Below are 20,434 nucleotides of genomic sequence, written 5' to 3' on the forward strand. Positions count from 1 at the left end.
CTTTCTGATATTTCAGATCTTTTATGCCAACAATTAAGGTAACATTAACACTGGCCTCTATTTTTGTAAACAACCACAAACAGCTGAAATGTCACAGTTTGTTTAAAAAAAAAAAAAAATTCTAGTCAATTGCAAACATTCTTCCCAATGTCATACAATGTGCAACTGCCTTCAAATATTGTAATGAATAATTTTAATTAGTAAAATAAAACAAAAGGAAATTTTGTTCAAGTCAGGGAACTGCGACATTCAATTTTTTATATATTTAAAATGTTTAGAAGCTTTGGTAAAGGAAACATTAAAACTGGCCTCCATTTTTTTTGTAAACAACTGCAAACAATTTTAACTTCACAGTTCCTAAAAACAATAAAACAACAGTCTGCTTAAGATAGGCAGCATGCTCCAAAAAGTTGCCGAACTCCAAATGGCCATCAACAATGGTAACATTAAAACTGGCCCCTAAACCACAGACAATTTAACTGTCACAGATCTCGGAAAAAAAATGAAAGAGAGATAAAGATGTGTTGATTCAATCAATAAGTTTGTTTTTGAGCACTTGTATTTTGTGTGAAAGTTTCTGTGCATCATAAAAACATAAGAACTATACAAACGAGAGGAGGCCATTCGGCCCACCGAGCTCGCTTGGGGAGAACTTAACTAATAGCTCAGAGTTGTTAAAATCTTATCTAGCTCTGATTTAAAGGAACCCCAGGATTCAGCTTGCACTACGTTATCAGGAAGACTATTCCATACTCTGACTACACGCTGTGTAAAGAAGTGCTTCCTTAAATCCAGTTTGAAATGTTCTCCCGCTAATTTCCACCTATGGCCACGAGTTCTTGTATTTGAACTAATGCTTAAGTAACTATTCGGTTGAACAGCATCCACACCTGTTAGAATCTTATAGACCTGGATCATGTCCCCTCTCAGTCTCCTTTGCTTGAGGCTGAACAGATTTAGCTCAAATAACCTTTCCTCGTATGACATTCCTCTAAGACCAGGAATCATTCTTTGGCCCTACGCTGCACCTTTTCTAAGGCTGCTATGTCCTTTTTAACCCTGCGGTACCCCACTATGAACGCAGGCCCACTGTGACATTGAGCCTCTTATAACTACTCGCTGCTTCCTATCTGTTAACCAGTTATCAATCCAGGTCGCTACAGTTCCTAAAATACCTGTCGCTTTGAGTTTAAGTGAGAGCCTCTTGTGGGGGACAACATCAAAAGCCTTTTGGAAATCTAAGTAGATGACATCATAGGTCTTCTTATCATCAACTTCCTGAGTAGCTTCCTCAAAAAACTCCAACAGATTTTTTAAACAGGATCTACCTCTCCTAAATCCATGCTGGCTATCCCTCAAAATGTTATTTGAGTCCAGGTAATCTACCATTTTCTCTTTGATTATAGCCTACATAACTTTACCAGTTATACAAGTTAGACTGATTGGCCTATAGTTTGACAAATTACTTCTATCCCCTTTTTTGAAAATGGGCGTTATGTTGGCATGCTTCCAATCAGAAGGTACCACACCTTCAGATAAGGATTTTTGAAACAGTAAAGTTAAGGGTCGGCAAATAATATCCCTCATCTCTTTTAACACTATAGGTAAGATGCCATCAGGGCCCTGTGATTTATTTATTTTGAGCTTAGCTAGGTTTTGCAAAACATCAGCTTCAGTTATATATATATATTAGTAGTAACACTTTATGAAAGAACTCAGTGGTGTACTTCAGGTCTGGTGGATAGCTGAGATTCAAGCTGTATATTCTCCTGAGACCCAAGGAAAAAAAGTGTCCTTCAATTTTAGGTTATTTGTCTTTGGAGGAAATAAGACATCTTACAATTACATTTTTTTAAATTTATTTTTATTTTTAATTTCGCAGCATGTCCTCTTTAGTGCACAACAGGAATAAATATGTTTCCTAACATCAGTGAAAAACTAAATGCAAAAATACAATGTCCACTACAATGGACATAAATGAATAGGTCGGGTCTCAGGAGGATATGACTTCCAAAAGCACAAGCCTTGGTGACATCGCCAAGATTTTGAAGGACTTTCACTCCCTCAACAATGAGTCCAACATCCGATGGTAGGTCACAGACTTCTGCATCTTCAGGTCTGATGATGTAAATTCCAATGACTGTATTGGCCATGTCTCTTTCTGCATTCTCAGAGTCTACGTCCTATTAAACACAAAAACAGTAACACTGTTCAGTCATTTTAATTGCATCAAAAATGCAGGTTGCAAATCTAACATCGCTTAGCAGTGCATCCAGAAAAAGCAAATAATCAGAGAATTCTGTATCAATTGTCCATTCCTTAATGTTTCACATCAATGAGTTGCCCAGAAGAAGAAGGAAGAGAGAAGGGCAGAGCACACTAGATTTCAAAGTTTCTATAAAGCAATGATAAAGCACCACTGATGCTCCTGATGCCGCATCCAAGTTACTTATGAACTATTCGGTTTAAGTTTTTCATTAATAGACTACTCAATTTGGTTGTCTTTGTTCTTGACCGAGTTAAATATACTTTGCGTATTTATATTTCTTGACTATATTATGTGAATTTGGCCCATATATGAGCACTTTATTGTATTGTTTAATGATTTTGGGGAATATTTTTTTACTTTAAATATGCACAAAAGACTGTCTGAGAATACTTACTGCATACTCCTTCAAGAGGTTTTCATAGTCTTCATTTAGATACACAGAAAGTGTTCTGATAATGCACGCTCTCGGAGTTGAGATGGTATCATTCTGTAGATGAGTAGAGACATTAAGTAGAAGCAAATCACCATGTAAATTATACACAAGCACCATAAATACAGATCACATACCTGGTCAATGGCAGCCATTAATTTGCAAATTTTACATCCTGCAACTCCTCCTTTTCTTCAGTAGATGCTGGTCAGCTTGCTTGTGTAATAATTCAGTTTTGACATAAATGTTTGAATTAGTGGGATGGTGTTGATTCGAGTGAACTCAGCAGCAATCTACTGATTTAAGGAGACATAAGATTATTGTAAGGACAGTTTTCATGTTTAAAAATATATATTCTGGCTTATTCAATAACATCTGAACACAAAACAGAATTAATGCTAACTCTGCATGGACATGAATAAAGGATAATTTTACATTAGGGAATTTGTTTCACCATTTAAAACTACTAAAGAAATAGTTACAGTTATATAATCATATTTACCTCATGTTCACAAAACAGAGCTGGCCATCTGCTTTGGAAGTCAACAATGAAGGGCACATCTTCAATTACTTCATGTCTTCTGTAGGCAAATGTTCTTTCTATTTTTTGTTTAATAATTTGATAGTTGTCATTTTTCTGAACCTCAGACAGCAATGCTAATAGTTCTTCTTCTAGGCTTCGTTTGTTCTCTCCAGCTGGATAATCAGGATAGAAATTGACTTCAGCCTTCCTGGGCTTTTTGACTTTCTTGGTATTTGTATTTTCACCATGTTTGTGTTTTAAAGAATTTATCTTTACTTCGGGACAGCCTGCTGCTCGCAGAGTACGACGATAGTTCCCCATCTTCCACTGTAGACTGACTTTCCAGGCATAGAACCCACCAACAGATCCCCTTTCCTGAAGGCTTGGATGCTTTTTAATCAGAGCTTTTGCAACCTCTTCATATTCTTCACACCTTGGGTACACTTTGTACTTCACTATTTCTGCAGCCAAGGATTTCAGAATTTCTGATTTTAGTTTAGGCTTTGAGTCTATGTTAAGTGAAGTACAAGCATTCAAGAACTCTTCATTGGCTTTCTGTAGTTCTAGCTCTACCTCATAGGGAAATATAGGGATTGGAAAGTTAATTGGCCAGGTTTCACTCCTTAGCTTTGCAGATGAAGACATGGCCTCAGAAGCTGCGGCAGAAGAATCATTTGATGGGGTTGGAGAAACTGACAAGCTAGGTTGATGAGAGAATATCAGTGTCTGCTGAAGAAACAGAACAGATATCATGTGCACTTAGCATTGCTGCACATTGTGCTACCACTTTAGCTGTTCCTTTGTCTTGGAGATCCACAGTTGAGGTAAGAGTCAGGAAATCATCTAAGTCAGCATCAAGAAACTGCAGCCTGAAATGTCCTGAGATACCACATTTGAATCTGAGAATAAGAAACAGTTATTCAACAAATTTGGGTATTCCAGAGGGCAGTGTCAATTTCATTGAGTCACCATCTCCTAGAACAATTTTTAACTTTGCTGGATCAGTCATTTTCTTTGTTTGATTCATCACTCTTTAAAAAAAAAAAAAAGAAAAAAAGTTAAGCAGCATGTATGTACCTTTTCAATGTAACCATACAAACAGATCCAACTTTGTAATCAGAGAGAGGATAACAATCTGCCAATTCACCCAGCTCTATAAACAAAACATCCCTTGGATGTTGTTCCAATTCAAAGGATCGATAGTGTTCATTGTACCAGGCACATAACTTTTTTGCTATAAAAGCAATTCCATCTTTCAAAACACAAATTTCTGCAAAATCAGGCAGTCCACTAATTATTCCATGCACAATGATCATGCCCTTTGTGTACTTTATGCTATCAGAAACTACTGTCTGAGCTAAATTAATAGCAAAAGCATTCGGGTATTTTTGGTTAAAGGTGTAAGCAATGTCTTCATGAAGAACATCGACAGGAACAGTTGAAATGCGAGTAACCTCTACAGGTGATTCATCACACTGGGATGACTGCATAAATTGTCCAACCATGAGCTGATGTTTCCTGGCCAAAGTCTTGGTGATATTTTTGAAGCAGTTTGTATGCCTAGCTACCTGTTTAAAAAAACTGTACTTGGCTTCGAATCTCATTGTCCAGAAAAAAACAGGTGGACCAAAGAGATAAATCATTGCTGGATAATGCTCCAGAAAGTGATGCTTTGGCAAAAGCTTTCTTTCTGGAAAAAGTAATTGGAACCTATTGCAGTGCTCAGAAATTTTGCTATCCAAGTATGAAACAGACTCGCTAGTATGCACAGGACATACAAGAAGCTCAACAATGTCTTTTAAGAGAAGAATGAGCTCCCAAGCAGATTCATCCTGAGGTATAAGTTTTCCAACAATTAATGATATTAGCCGCAGGACACACCAATTCTCATGTGCGTTTCCCACAATAGTTTTTTTTCTCACAAAAGTGAGTGGAAGCACATGAGGGCGATTGGTCTTATCTTCCCATTTGAATGGGAATTCCTGAATCAGCTTATTACAGTAAGTTGGTCAAAGGTAAAATATTTCTTCTTTATAAATATTTCAAAGCACCCTGCCAACTCAACAGGTACTGTACTATACCCTCTAAGTCTTCTAAGAGATCATGGGCCACATCTGGGGGAAAACCTGCAGTGACTTTAAAGTATTAGAGGTTCATAGATAAAGGACAAGTATTTTTTTACACCAAAACATGCTTCTCCTTTCTCACATGTATCTGCAACATGTATGTCATGCTGCTCTTCAGATCTGAGAGGAAAAACACCATCTCTGACCTCTTTTGACTGAATATCTGTGCGTGTAGCATTGCAAAACCTACAAAAATATTCCCCTGAAAAATTCTGAACAAAACCTACCAAAGCATGTGCACCAAGATTGTCCGCAACCACATATTGTACTGTGCCTCTGATAAATGTTTCCAGGTGATTGACAAACACCTTGTTGCTCTAAAGTGATGAGGTCGTTCACAAGAGGCTCAAGAATTTTTTCATAGCCAAAGGCCTTCACATCATCACTTTTACATAATAGAGCGAGATTAATTGTGGACAATGATGAACTAGAGCCTGGTGGTAAGTTTCCTAAGATCCAATAAACTGCACAGATTTTATGCTTTTTGCGTGATGTTCCTAATGGATTACACAGCTCAAAGTCATCTATGTACAGACACAAGGAGAGTCTGAGCTCAGTCCCTGAGAAAAACTCATTATCTTTAAAGTGTTTGAAAGATCTGTAAGACCCATCATGTATGATTCGTTGCCCTGTATGACCATTAACTACTTTATTAAGTATGTCTTTCTGATTAAGCAGCTGTTGTAATGATTTTATGATAGGTATATATCGGAAGGATCTATGTTTTTTAGACTGAAGAATCATTTCAACAGGATCAATTATCTCAAAATTATCTCTGTAATATTTCATGCGCTTGAAAGCAGTGGCTAAAGGACCATCTTTTGCGGTAGCTTTCAGCAGAGGATTGGATGATGACTGATGAGCTCTTTCATGACCAGCTGATCTACACAAAGATTATGTTTCTGGAAGGTATCAAGAATGACTTGAGTTGATGAGGATACTGAGGCAGAACTGATCATGTACTGCAAATCTGTGATAAGTTCATTAATGGCATTACTTGGAACATGAAAATAATTTTCAAGTTTTAGGAAAATGAATGCAAACTTCAGCTCTATGGTCTTGGACAAATCTTGTCCTTCTGTGACAATATCCTCATTATCTGAAACATATGCATTCTCCTGTTCAGCTGGCAATGCATCATCATTGAATTTATCTGAGAAATTCTGTGTACCACTTTCTCTAACGACACCTGGTTTGAAGTCCTGAAGAGAATAAGGATTGTGCTTCCTATTTTTATGCGACTTAAATGTACCACACACATTTGTCTGAAAAGAACAGTGCTCAAACATACAATGAACCGTTTCATTGTTTTTTAGGTGGTTATAGATGTGACTAAAATACTCTTGTTCTGATGCTATATCGCTGCAAGAACACACGTGACAATTGAATGTGGCTAACCTTGCTGGTAATTCAGTGTTCTCTTTAGCATAGTAATGATTAAGATGGCTGTGTAGCGCATTCCATGTTTTAAATCTACAGGGACAATCAGAATAAGTGCACGGGAAATGATTACGGCGTCCATAATGTCCATGCATTAATCTATAGTGCTTCAACAACTGATATCTAGTTGACACTTATTTTGCAGTCCTTACATTGCCACTTGCTTTCATTGAAAAATTAGCATAAATGCCTAAATATTTTTTTTTTTTTTTTTAAAGCAAAACACAAAATAAACTAATAACGTAAATTAATTACACTCTGTGTATACCTACATCACTTTTTCCTGACAGTATTTATCAGGATGGGCAAAAAATAAAATTAAATATTCATACCTGACATAAGCACTATCGTCTTCTCCTTAAGGTGTTTCGCGCTTTCGTTTGTCTTCCGTTCCGTTGCTCCGCCTCCAAGGTGAGCTGCTACAGTGTCCGCAAAGGTCCAATTTTATGGAGTTTAAGGTTTTACTCAACAATGTTAAGTTGACCAAACAAACACTTGTTAAGTAAAACCGACAGTACTACATTTTTTTGTATAAATAACTTAGTTAACTTACGTTGTACGCAAGGATTGCTGGGATTGCTGCAAGAGAGTGGTGTTGAGCTGCAGCGATTGTTTGGGATTGTTTTTTTGGAGTGTTTTGAACGTATTTTGAGTGTTTGCGTGCTTTACCTGTTTACGTGGGTGGCTGTTTTATTTCTATTTATTGTTCTTATTTCGGTCGGCGTGAGTGCTTGTCTGTCCTGTCTGTTAATTAACAGCGCGATTATTACGGACAGTGAGCTGCGGGTGTGGCGTGAGCGGCGTTTTCTGTCTGCGTTTAACTCCGTAACAAACACCCGCGGGGCGATAATAACTAATAATATCTAACGTCGGTATCGATTCGCTACGGGGTCAAGTGCAAGTACGGGGTCAAGTGCAAGTACGGGGTCATAGTGAGTTAGTTAATTATGGGGCCGGCTCAGTGTTGCGTTTGCAAGATGTTTGCCCTTCTGGACGTTAGTGTCCAGTCGGACTTCATCTGCGAGCGATGTAAGCTAGTGGACTCACTCATGGTCAAGGTTTGTGACCTTGAGGAGCAACTGGCTCTCATCCAATGCAACAGTGAGTTAGAGGAGCTAGTTAATACGCCGTTTAGGGAGATGGTGTGTACGCCACTAGCGGGGGGGAGGGAGAATGAAGAGCAGAGAGGTCGAGAGAGCTGGGTGACCATAGGTCGTAGACGCAGGACAAGGCATACACACCTTACAGAGGCAACATCACCTGAGGTGTCTGTGTCTAACAGGTTTCAGGTGCTTCCAGCTTTAGACCCGGAAGGGACTGGGGAGGCAGGTGGGCCCTTGGGCACTGAGGAGCCCCCTCCCCCCAGGAAGAGGGAGGTTGTGGTAGTGGAGGATTCAATTATTAGGGGAGTAGACAGTTATGTGTGCACGCGTAATAGAGGGTCCCGTACGGTGTCTTGCCTGCCTGGTGCCCAGGTAGGAGAAGCTTCCAGATCGTGTGGACAAGCTTTTGGCCCCAGCTGGGGTGGATCCAGTTGTCGTGGTGCATGTTGGCACCAACGACATACCTGTAGGCAAGGGTAGAAGGGCTGTTCTGCAGGATAAATTTATAGAAGTCGCCAATAAGCTTAGAAGCAGAACGTCCATGGTGGTATTCTCTGAAATACTCCCCGTGCCACGCACAAGTCAGGCTAAGTTAGCTGAGATAAGGGCATCATAATAGGCCTACCCTTTGTTGTCTGTATTTAAACGCCAGGAGTATTAAGAATAAAATTCATGATTTAGAGGCTCTTATCTCATCTGACTCTTATGATATTATAGCAATAACTGAAATGTGGTTGAGAGAAAAGGATGGGCAAGAATATAATATGGATGGTTACACGTTGTTCCGTAAAGACCGTATAGGTAAGAAGGGAGGTGGTGTTGCAGTATATGTGAAGGATAACTTGCAGGCAAGGGAGCTTACTGATATAAGTAAAACTACGGAAGCTATATGGGTAAAATTAGATGCTAAAAACTCAAATAGCCTAATTGTCGGTGTTTGTTACAGAGCACCTAATGTAGCTGCTGAGGAAAGAAGATTGTTATACAGTGATATTAGGATTATGAGCAATAAGAATGATCTGGTAGTTATGGGTGATTTTAATTTACCGGGGATGCAGTGGGACATTGTTGCTGGCTCTTCTGAAAATGAACTGGAGATGGTGGAATTAGTACAGGATTGTTTTTTTACTCAGTTTAACACCCCTACCAGGGGAGATGCCATTCTTGATCTGGTTTTCTCTAATAACCAGGATAGCATTGGTAAATTTGACGTTTTAGAACCACTTGACAGTAGCGATCATAACATGGTTAAATTTGAGGTTAAGTTTAGTGCCCGAAGAGCAAAGTCCAAATCAAAAATATATAATGTTAGGAAGGCTAACTTCAATTGTATGAGATTAAAACTAGAAACTGTGAACTGGATGGAGTTAAATAACAAAACTGTTGAAGAGGCATGGGAATTTTTTAAAAGCACATTATTGCAAGTGCAAGAGGACTTCATACCTGTTTCCAGCAAGAATAACCTAGATGGTTTACTAGGGAAATAAAGTATAAAGTAAGGAGGAAAAGGGCTTTGTTCCAGAAATGGAAAATAACTGAGGATGACAGAATAAAGCAAGAGTATCTAAATCTACAGGCTGAGTTAAAAAATGACATTAGACGAACTAAAAGGAATGTCGAAAGGAAGATCGCATTGGAGGCTAGGATGACGTTAAAAGTTTCTTCCAGTATTTTAACTCTAAAAGAGCTCTAAAAGCTGAAATTACTAATCTGCAGGATAGTAAGGGTCTTATAATTGAAAACGACATTGATATAGTAAATGTGTTCAATAATAGTTTTGCACGGGTATTCACTGTTGAGGACACTAGCAGGGGCGCTGTAAAGGGGGGGTAAATGATGACGATTCTCGGGGCCCATGACTGAGAGGGGGCCCAGAGAAGCCCCCAAAAAAAGTCTCAGCTGTGTTGGGGGCCCTGTCAAGATTCTTTTCATGGGGCCCAAAATCCTTAGCAGCGCCCCTGGACACTAGTAACTTACCAATTCTTATTACTAGTCCGGCATCGTCTATAACTAATATATATATAACTGAAGCTGATGTTTTGCAAAGCCTAGCTAAGCTCAAAATAAATAAATCACAGGGCCCTGATGGCATCTTACCTATAGTGTTAAAAGAGATGAGGGATATTATTTGCCGACCCTTAACTTTACTGTTTCAAAAATCCTTATCTGAAGGTGTGGTACCTTCTGATTGGAAGCATGCCAACATAACGCCCATTTTCAAAAAAGGGGATAGAAGTAATTTGTCAAACTATAGGCCAATCAGTCTAACTTGTATAACTGGTAAAGTTATGGAGGCTATAATCAAAGAGAAAATGGTAGATTACCTGGACTCAAATAACATTTTGAGGGATAGCCAGCATGGATTTAGGAGAGGTAGATCCTGTTTAACAAATCTGTTGGAGTTTTTTGAGGAAGCTACTCAGGAAGTTGATGATAAGAAGGCCTATGATGTCATCTACTTAGATTTCCAAAAGGCTTTTGATGTTGTCCCCCACAAGAGGCTCTCACTTAAACTCAAAGCGACAGGTATTTTAGGAACTGTAGCGACCTGGATTGATAACTGGTTAACAGATAGGAAGCAGCGAGTAGTTATAAGAGGCTCAATGTCACAGTGGGCCTGCGTTCATAGTGGGGTACCGCAGGGTTCAATTTTAGGACCACTATTGTTCCTAATTTACATAAATGATATAGACACCAATATATACAGTAAACTGGTGAAATTTGCAGATGACACCAAGGTGGGTGGTGTAGCAGATACTGAACTAGTGGCTCAGCAGCTACACCGGGACCTTAATTTAATTAGTGACTGGGCTGACACCTGGCAGATGAAATTTAACAGACAAATGTAAGGTACTCCATGTAGGGAGCAGAAATATAAAGTACAGGTATTTTATGGGACCTACTGAAATAAAGATAGCTGATTATGAGAAAGACCTTGGTGTGTATGTTGATGCTTCCATGTCTCATTCTCGCCAGTGCGGGGAAGCAATAAAAAAGGCAAATAGGATGTTGGGGTATATCTCCAGGTGTGTGGAGTTTAAGTCAAGGGAGGTAATGCTAAGATTATACAATTCCTTGGTGAGACCTCACCTAGAATATTGTTTGCAGGTTTGGTCACCATATCTTAAAAAGGACATTGCGGCCTTAGAAAAGGTGCAGCGTAAGGCCACAAGAATGATTCCTGGTCTTAGAGGAATGTCATACGAGGAAAGGTTAGTTGAGCTAAATTTGTTCAGCCTCAAGCAAAGGAGACAGGGGGGACATGATCCAGGTCTATAAGATTCTAACAGGTTTGGATGCTGTTCAACCGAATAGTTACTTTAGCATTAGTTCAAATACAAGAACTCGTGGCCATAGGTGGAAATTAGCGGGAGAACATTTCAAACTGGATTTAAGGAAGCACTTCTTTACACAGCATGTAGTCAGAGTATGGAATAGTCTTCCTGATAATGCAGTGCAAGCTGAATCCTTGGGTTCCTTTAAATCAGCGCTAGATAAGATTTTAACAACTCTGAGCTATTAGTTAAGTTCTCCCCAAGCGAGCTCGATGGGCCGAATGGCCTCCTCTCGTTTGTATAGTTCTTATGTTCTTAATGTAGTTACTTGCATTATTTATGTACTGTGAACAAGGATGGGTTTAGTAAAACTAACTATAGCGATAGTTCATTTTTTTGAATGTAGATGATGTGTTCCACAGTGTAATATGATTGTATAGGTACGTAAATAATTATGAAATTATCATCATAGCAGTAGTTTTAATATGCTATTAACTAAAATGATTAGCGTAATAATCTGTCTACTTCTCGTACCCTTCATGGGGTGGTGTGTAGGTCAGGACACTGCGTCCGTGATCAGAAGGTTCCCAGTTTAAATCTCCAGTTGTTCCAGGGACTGTCTGACCCTGTTTTGTCAATAATTCATCGCTTTGGATAAAATGGCTGCTAAACAAATAAATGTAAATGTCTGTCCAGGTACCAGACAAATCATGAGAGTAACCAACTTTTATGTCGTAGGATAATTGTGCAAATGTCACCTTGGCGGGGGGTGAGCTCTGTGGAAAGTGGCTGTATTTTTCCCATGGGTGCTTTCCCTCCCTCTTTAGTCATTCAGCAGCTGAAATGCCTGCTACTATCTCCACATTCTCCATGTTTTCCAAGTTCTCCACGTTCTGTTCGAACCCCACAGGTAGTTCTTGGCTTGGCAGAAGACCTCCTGCGCTCGGCCTCCCAGAACAGTCGTTTAGCACTCCAGCGTACCCAGGGAGGCTGGCTACTCCTTTCTGCACTGATGACTCTGGGTGAGTATAACTCCCTTGGCAGTGCTGATGCTTTGGTGTGTCTGTCTGTATGTTCAATAAATGGTTATTCTATTTTGGGAGTGATTTTGTATCTATGTAAACGTGCTAAGATGTTGCCCCCTCACAAAATGGTGTCCTAATGAGTTGACCAGTCAGTGTGAAGTATTAGTTCTACGTGGTTGTTTTCTCATATTTTTATCATTTGTCATGCAGGTCCGGCTGTGGTGGTGCACCATCTCCCCAGAGTTCTGCTGCTTTGGAAGTGCACCTTTCCCCTGTCCATCCAAGAGCTCCATTCTGAGTGTGGCCGTGGAGATGCCTTCACCTGGCAAGTGATGCTGGAAGGACGGGCTGGAGCACTTTGCGGTAAGATTTCCCTTCATGATGCCACACAAGGGATGTTTTTCTTCAGTGACTGTGTTTGGTGCCATGGTGGCACAGTAGTTATAGAAAAATTTGTTTTGGGTTGTGGGTTTGAGTCTCACCTCTGCCCTGTGTGGCTGCAGTTTGCATGTCCACTCCATGTTGGATGGGTTTCCTCCTGTTACTTTGGCCTGCAGTTTAGGTGTTACTCTGCACTATGGTGTGCCTTTAGATGGTTTAACACAAGCAATTTGATCAGTAACGTGCTGTCCCCTTCTCTTCTTCACTCTTTAGCAGAACAGAACTTACAGTCTCCTGTACTTCTGTTAACGTCCCTTACTTAAAATTTGTCCAAACTGCTGACATCCTCCAGGCATACTCGCCAATTTGCCAATGCCGGTTGACAAATTTCTTGCTAGATGCTAAAATCTGATAGGAGAGCAAAATAAAATTCCATGGCTATGAGTTTTAAAGTAATGTTGCAATTAAGTGGTATTGGTTTTTGGTATCGGTCAATTTTTACAACGATTTTGTACGATTATGAGCATATGAACACAGTATTGGCCCGATGCCAGTATCTGTATCAGTGCATCCGTAAAAATACTTAATACAGTGGTACCTGGGTTTCGAACTTAATCCGTTCCGGACTCCGGATCGAATCCTAAAAAGTTTGAGTTCTGATCGAATTTTTCCCATAAGAAATAATGGAAAACCAATTAATTGGTTCCCGGCCCCCCAAAATTACACCTAAATATGTTTTTTTTTAGCACTTAAACACAAAATGAACATGATAAAACAAGAAGAGCATTTTTTTCTTAAATAAAGATCTTATCCCAACATTACCCCTGTCCTGCCCCGATCCTCCGCTCCTTCCGTGTGCCACGCCCCCTCGTTAACCTCGTGTGGGATCCCTGTGTGATCAGCTGTTTCTGGTTGTTGTCATTAGTCCTCTGTATTAAGTCCGCGTTTCAGTTTGTTTCCCCAGTCCAGTCATTGGGTGCGTTCGACTTGCTTACAGCGCTGGCTTAAAGCAACGCATTCTGATCCTGACGCAATGCATTACGGTTAGATGCATTGTGACCTCTCACCCGGCTGCACAAACTGGAACCGCCTCCGTGACAACACACCTTTGCCCTTATTGGCTGAAGAGTTTAGTTACACGCATGACGTTTGTATCCCAGGCAGTTCCGATGCGTAATCTGCTATTTCTCCCAAATATCACGCAAAGCAGTGAGAACTGGTTTTCAGTTAATTTACCTGATAAAATAAAGTTTAAATAAATGATATAAATGCTCTAATAGTACACGTAAGTTAGTGGTTTATTTATTGTTAGTTACTGTAATGTTGCGCTGCTTTATTTGGTTAATCGTCCAGTCTGTGAAGAAGGCAGTCAAGTAAGAATTGCATTGTAGTATGACTCATTTCCTGGCGCGTACAATTTATATTAGCGTTCACGGTTTGACTTCTGATATTAAGATCGAGTTCTAGGTCAAACTGGTTTGTTCGACTTTCAAGAAATTCGAGTTCTAGTAAGTTTGAGAACCGAGGTACCACTGTATTTGGTTGCATACTCCTTGCTTGAATTAACTGCATCAAGCCTACAACCCATAGACTCCACCATATTTCTTGTTTCTTCTTTGCTTATGCCTTTTACCACAGCATCCTTTAGTTGTTGTCTGTTTTGTGGGGTTTCTTCCTTTAGTCTTCTTTTGAGAAGGTGAAATACATGTTCATTTTGGTTAAGGTCTGGTGATTGACTTGGCCTTTCATCTTTTTCCCCCTGATGAAGTCCTTTGTTGAGGTGGCAGTGTGTTTTGGATTATTGTCTTGCCACATGATAAAGTTCCTCCCATTAGTTTCAATGCATTTCTCTGTAAAGTGGCAGACAATGTTTCTATAGACTTCTGCATTCATTCTGCTATTACCATCATCAGTCACATCATCAGTAAAAAGCCTGTTCCAGAAGCAGCCATGCAAGCTCATGCCATAAATCCACCATGCTTCACAGATGGGCTTCTTTGTTTAGGATAGTGATCATATCGCTTCTTTCTCAATACTTTGGCCTTTCCATCACTTTGGAACAAGTTACTTTGTCTCATCAGTCTATAAAACTTTGTTCCAGAAACGTTGTGGCTTATCTCTCATGTACTTTTTTGTAAATTCCAATCTGCCTTTCCAATTTTTACTGCTAATGAGTGCTTTGCATCTTGCAGCATGGCCTCTATATTGTTGTTCTGTAAGTCTCCTTTGGGCAGTGGACTGTGATGTTTCCATCCCTTGCTCTTTGGAGGTTGTTCATGATGTTACAAACTGTTTGGGGGTTTTCTTTTCTGTTCTCACCGTTTGTCCTTCATCAGTTGTTATCTTCCTTGAAAGCCTGTTGCTCAGTACACCAGTGGTTTCTTTCTTTTTTCAGGCATTCCAAATTGTGGTACTGGTTATACCCAATGTTTTTGAAATACAGTGGTAACTCAGTTCTCGAACTCATTAAAACCTGAATTTCTTAAAAGTTGAACCAACCAGTTTGAAAAAAAAAAAGACCTAGAACTTGATCTGAATCAAGTGTTAATTTAGTGTTTTAGTGTACGCGGCACTTTGTTTTAACTATACGTTAATTAGATCAACTAAAAGTTTAAATATTCTCTATTAATATACTGGGCTGGGAGTAAAGGACGGGGACATAGTGAGTTAGGTAATTATGGGGCCAGCTCAGTGTTGTGTTTGCAAGATGTTTGCCCTTCTGGATGCTTGCGTCCAGTCGGATTTCGTCTGCGAGCGATGTAGGTTAGTCGACTCACTCATGGTCCAGGTTCGTGACCTAGAGGAGCGACTGGCTCTCATCCAACATAACAATGAGTTAAACGAGAGAGTTAATACGCCTTCTAGGGAGACTGTGTGTACGTCACAAGCGGGGAGGGGGGAGAATGATGAACAGGTAGGTCGAGAGAGCTGGGTGAACGTAGGTCGTAGACGTAGAAAAGGGCGTACACAATTCACAGAGGCGGCATCACCTGAAGTAGCGGTGTCTAACCGCTTTCAGGTGCTTCCAGCTTTAGAGCTGGAAGAGACTGGGGAGGCGGGTGAGCCCTTGGGCACCAAGGAGCCACCTAACCCCAGTAGGAGGGAGGTTGTGGTAGTAGGGGATTCAATTATAAGAGGTGTAGATAGTTATGTGTGCACCCGTGATAGAGGGTCCCGTACGGTGTCTTGCCTGCCTGGTGCCCAGGTAGGGGACTTTCCAGATCGAGTGGACAGGCTTTTGGCCCCAGCCGGGGTGGATCCAGTGGTCGTGGTGCATGTTGGCACCAATGACATAGGAAAGGGCAGAAGGGCTGTTCTGCAAGATAAATTTATAGAAGTCGCGGATAAGCTTAGAAGCAGAACATCCACGGTGGTATTCTCTGGAATACTTCCCGTGCCACGTGCAAGTAAGGCAAAGTTAGCTGAGATAAGGGGATTAAATGCGTGGCTAAAATGGTGGTGTAGGAAAGAGGGGTTCAGGTTTATGGGGCACTGGAAGACCTTCTGGAACAGGTGGGACCTGTTCAAGCCAGATGGGTTGCACCTGAACCATAGGGGAACCAGTGTATTGGGGAGGCGTATGTGCAGAATAGTTGAGGAATGTTTAAACTAGGGACTGGGGGGGCAGGGAGGTCAGTTAAGAATTTATGTGGGGAGAGACGGAAAGCCCAAATAAATATTAAAAGTAGACACTGTAAAAGGCCTACCATTAGTGGTCTGTATTTGAATGCTACAGTAGGAGTATTAGAAACAAAATTACTGACTTAGAGGCTTTAATTTCTTCAGACAATTATGACATTATAGGAATAACTGAAACATGGATGAGTGACAATGATGGTGATGAATATAATATGGATGGTTATACGTTGTTCCGTAGAGACCGGATAGGCAAGAAGGGAGGTGGTGTTGCAGTATACGTAAAAGAAAACTTGCAGGCAAGGGATCTCACTGATAAAAATAAAAATTCAGAAGCTGTATGGATAAAACTTGATGCTAAAGATTCAAATGGCCTAATTGTCGGGGTTTGTTATAGAGCACCTAATGTAGCTGTAGAGGAAAGCAGAATATTATATGATGATATCAGGATTATGAGTAATAAAAATGATGTGGTGGTTATGGGTGATTTTAATTTACCTGGGATACAGTGGGACACAATCTCTGGCTCTTCTGTAAATGAACTTGAGATGGTGGAATTAGTACAGGATTGTTTTTTTACTCAGTTTGTTAATACTCCTACCAGGGGAGAAGCCCTTCTTGATCTGGTTTTCTGTAATAACCAGGATAGGATTGGAAAATTAGAGGTTTTAGACCCATTGTACGGTAGTGATCATAACATGGTTAAATTCGAGGTTAATTTTAGTGTCCGAAGAGCAAAGTCGAAATTAAAAGTATACAATGTTAGGAAGGCTAACTTTAATGGTATGAGACGGAAATTAGAAACTGTAAACTGGACAGAGTTAAATAGCAAAACAGTAGAAGAGGCATGGGAATTTTTCAAAAGCACATTGTTGCAAGTGCAAGAGGACTTCATACCTGTTTCCAGCAAAACTAAATCTAGGAAACGACAACCAAGGTGGTTTACTAAGGAAATTAAGAATAAAGTCAGGAGGAAAAGGGCTCTGTTCCAAAAATGGAAAATAACTAATGATTTCAAAATTAAGCAGGAGTATCTAAGTCTACAGGCAGAGTTAAAAAATGACATTAGGCTATCCAAGAGGGATGTAGAAAGAAAAATTGCATTGGAGGCTAAGCATGACAGTAAAGGTTTCTTCCAATATTTTAACTCCAAGAGAGCACTAAAAGCTGAAATCACTAATTTGCAGGATAGTAAGGGACTTATAATTGATAATGAAATTGATATGGTAAATGAGTTTAATGATTATTTTTCAAGGGTGTTCACAATAGAGAACACAAGTAACTTACCACCAATTAATACGAATACAGCATCGTCTATGACCAATATATGTATAACTGAGGTTGATGTGATACTAAGCCTAGCTATACTCAAAATAAATAAATCGCAGGGGCCTGATGGCATCTTACCTATAGACTTAAAAGAGATGAGGGATATTATTAGCCAATCTTTAACTTTAATATTCCAGAAATCGTTATCTGCGGGTGTGGTACCATCAGATTGGAAGCATGCTAATATAACACCCATATTCAAAAAAGGGGATAGAAGTAATCCAGCAAACTATAGGCCAATCAGTTTAACTAGCATTACTGGAAAAATAATGGAAACTATAATTCAAGTGAAAATGGTAGATTACCTAGATGCAAATAACATCATAAAGGATAGCCAACATGGATTTAGGAGAGGTAGATCCTGCTTAACGAATCTACTTGAGTTCTTTGAGGAAGCTACAAGTGAAATTGATCACAAAAAGGCCTATGATGTGATTTACTTAGATTTCCAGAAGGCCTTTGATGTTGTCCCCCACAAACGTCTCTTGCTAAAGCTTAAAGCTGCAGGGATTTTAGGAACTGTGGCAACTTGGATCAAAAACTGGCTAACTGACAGGAAGCAGCGAGTAGTTATTAGAGGCACAATGTCACAGTGGGCCTCCGTTCATAGTGGGGTACCGCAGGGTTCAATTTTAGGACCTCTATTGTTCCTAATTTACATTAATGATATTGACACAAATACATACAGTAAACTGGTTAAATTTGCAGACGACACCAAGGTGGGCGGGGTAGCAGATACTAATCTAGCAGCAGAGAGGCTTCAACGGGATCTGGATTTAATTAGCGAATGGGCTGATACTTGGCAGATGAAATTTAACACAGATAAATGCAAGGTAATCCATGCAGGGAGCAGAAATATAAAGTACAGATATTTTATGGGTTCCACTGAAATAAAGGTAGCTGATTACGAGAAAGATCTCGGTATGTATGTTGATGCTTCCATGTCCCCCTCTCGCCAGTGTGGGGAAGCAAAAAAAAAGGCGAACAGAATGTTGGGTTATATCTCTAGATGTGTGGAGTTTAAGTCAAGGGAGGTGATGTTACACTTATATAATTCCTTGGTAAGACCCCACCTAGAATACTGTGTGCAGGTTTGGTCACCATACCTGAAGAAGGACATTGCTGCCTTAGAAAAGGTGCAACGAAGAGCTACGAGAATGATTCCTGGTCTTAGAGGAATGTCTTATGAGGAGAGGTTAGCGGAACTGAATCTGTTTAGCCTTGAGCAAAGGAGACTAAGGGGGGATATGATTCAGGTCTATAAGATTCTAACGGGTCTGGATGCTGTTCAGCCAAATGACTATTTCAATATTAGTCTAAATACTAGAACTCGTGGCCATAAGTGGAAATTAGCGGGAGAACATTTTAAAACAAATTTGAGGAAGCACTTCTTTACACAGCGTGTAGTTAGAGTATGGAATAGTCTTCCTGCTAGTGTAGTGGAAGCTAAAACCCTGGGCTCCTTTAAATCAGAGCTAGATAAGATTTTAACAACTCTGAGCTATTAGTTAAGTTCTCCCCAAACGAGCTTGATGGGCCGAATGGCCTCCTCTCGTTTGTAAATTTCGTATGTTCTTATGTTCTTATGTTCTAAAGTTTGTGATTTACGAACAAATTAACGAATACAGAGTAATAATAAAAATAACTAAAAAAATAACTGTATGGCATAGTCTAGTGTTGGGGCATGGCTTGGGGTTGTCACGATCTGCCGAGCCAGGACTGGGGAAGCAGGGACAGGACTCAAGCAATCGGGAAACGCAAGGTTTAACTGAGAACAGGCAGAACAACACAATGACGTTACAGTGACCGGACTGGGAAAACAAACTGAAACACGGACTAAATACAGAGGACTAATGACAACAACCAGAAACAGCTGATCACACGGGGATTCCACACGGGCTTAACGAGGGGGCAGAAGGAGCTGACGATCGGGGCAGGACAGGGGTAGTGTTGGGGTACATTCTTTATAGTTTTGGAAGCCATTAAGAAAAAATGCTCTTCTTGTTTTATCCTGTTCATTTTGTGTTTAAATGCTAAAAAAAAAAAACGTTTTTTTGGGGCTGGGAACCATTTAATTGGTTTTCCATTATTTCTTATGGGTTTTTTTTTATCAGAACTCAAACTTTTTAGTATTCGAATCCAAGTTCTGAGCGGATTAAGTTCGAGTTCTGAGGTACCACTGTACCTCACATGGATTCCCCCCCTTTTCTCAGCTTCTGAAGGACATGCTTTTCTTCCATAGGCAGCTTTCTGGTCTTCATGTTGGTCTACCCTTCTTAACTACAAATGCAGCCTTCACATGTGAAAGCCAAGGCTTAAACTGAGAGCAGATATCCAGGGCTACTTAATGATTAAGTTGAATGAATGAATCAATCTTATATGACAAACCTGGGTAACAAGAAATATCTGTCGCTTGTCATGTTCAAATACTTTTGCTCACTTGAAAAACTGGGTGATTTTGATGCAAAATATGTTATGTTTTACAGTATGTTGCTTAACATATCTAGATGTAAATACCAGGCAATAAAAGCTGAAACTCTGATCTCATTTCTCACATTCATCGTTTGATCTCACATACAAATGTACAGCAAAAACAAATTAATTGGCATTGATGTTCCAATACTGTACACCAATAAACACCATGGGCATGCCGCAAGTAAATGAATGGAGACCGTACATGTGCCCTGTGCTAAAGTTAGTAATATTAGTAACATGGTCTGAAAGATTAGAATGCAACTGTCCAAGCAAGCTTATATGCTACAGAGTAGTCTGCAATGGTTATTCCAAACCAAATGCTAGTCACTGCCACAAAAATCTACCCCAATTAGGTCAGTGTTCTAGTCAGTTTGTCCCGGTGGGGATCCCTGACCTACTCTGTGTAGTGTATGTTTAAAATG

The 20,434-nt window shown here is 40.0% G+C and overlaps 1 protein-coding gene and 1 long non-coding RNA gene across 8 annotated transcripts in view; one reads left to right on the top strand and one right to left on the bottom strand.

Moving 5' to 3' along the window:
- The window catches only part of heatr5a (HEAT repeat containing 5a), a 187,825-nt gene that overhangs the window by 84,141 nt on the left and 83,250 nt on the right, over positions 1-20,434 (top strand). For all 7 annotated transcript variants that reach the window (XR_011982490.1, XM_072698932.1, XM_072698927.1 and 4 more), the window contains exons 11-12: positions 12,077-12,188; positions 12,402-12,554. Coding sequence is in view for 6 of the 7 variants with exons in the window: in XM_072698932.1 (XP_072555033.1) it covers positions 12,077-12,188; positions 12,402-12,554 (265 nt within the window). In the remaining variant the exon portion in view is untranslated. The remainder of the gene's footprint in view (positions 1-12,076; positions 12,189-12,401; positions 12,555-20,434) is intronic.
- LOC140578394 (uncharacterized) lies at positions 1,208-4,110 on the bottom strand. Its single transcript, XR_011982537.1, has 4 exons — positions 3,202-4,110; positions 2,837-2,995; positions 2,664-2,756; positions 1,208-2,183 (listed from the first exon to the last, which is right to left on the bottom strand). It is a non-coding gene; the product is annotated as an uncharacterized lncRNA (long non-coding RNA).

The sequence above is a fragment of the Paramormyrops kingsleyae genome, chromosome 14, assembly GCF_048594095.1.
Source record: "Paramormyrops kingsleyae isolate MSU_618 chromosome 14, PKINGS_0.4, whole genome shotgun sequence".
In the NCBI taxonomy this organism is placed as follows: Eukaryota; Metazoa; Chordata; class Actinopteri; order Osteoglossiformes; family Mormyridae; genus Paramormyrops; species Paramormyrops kingsleyae.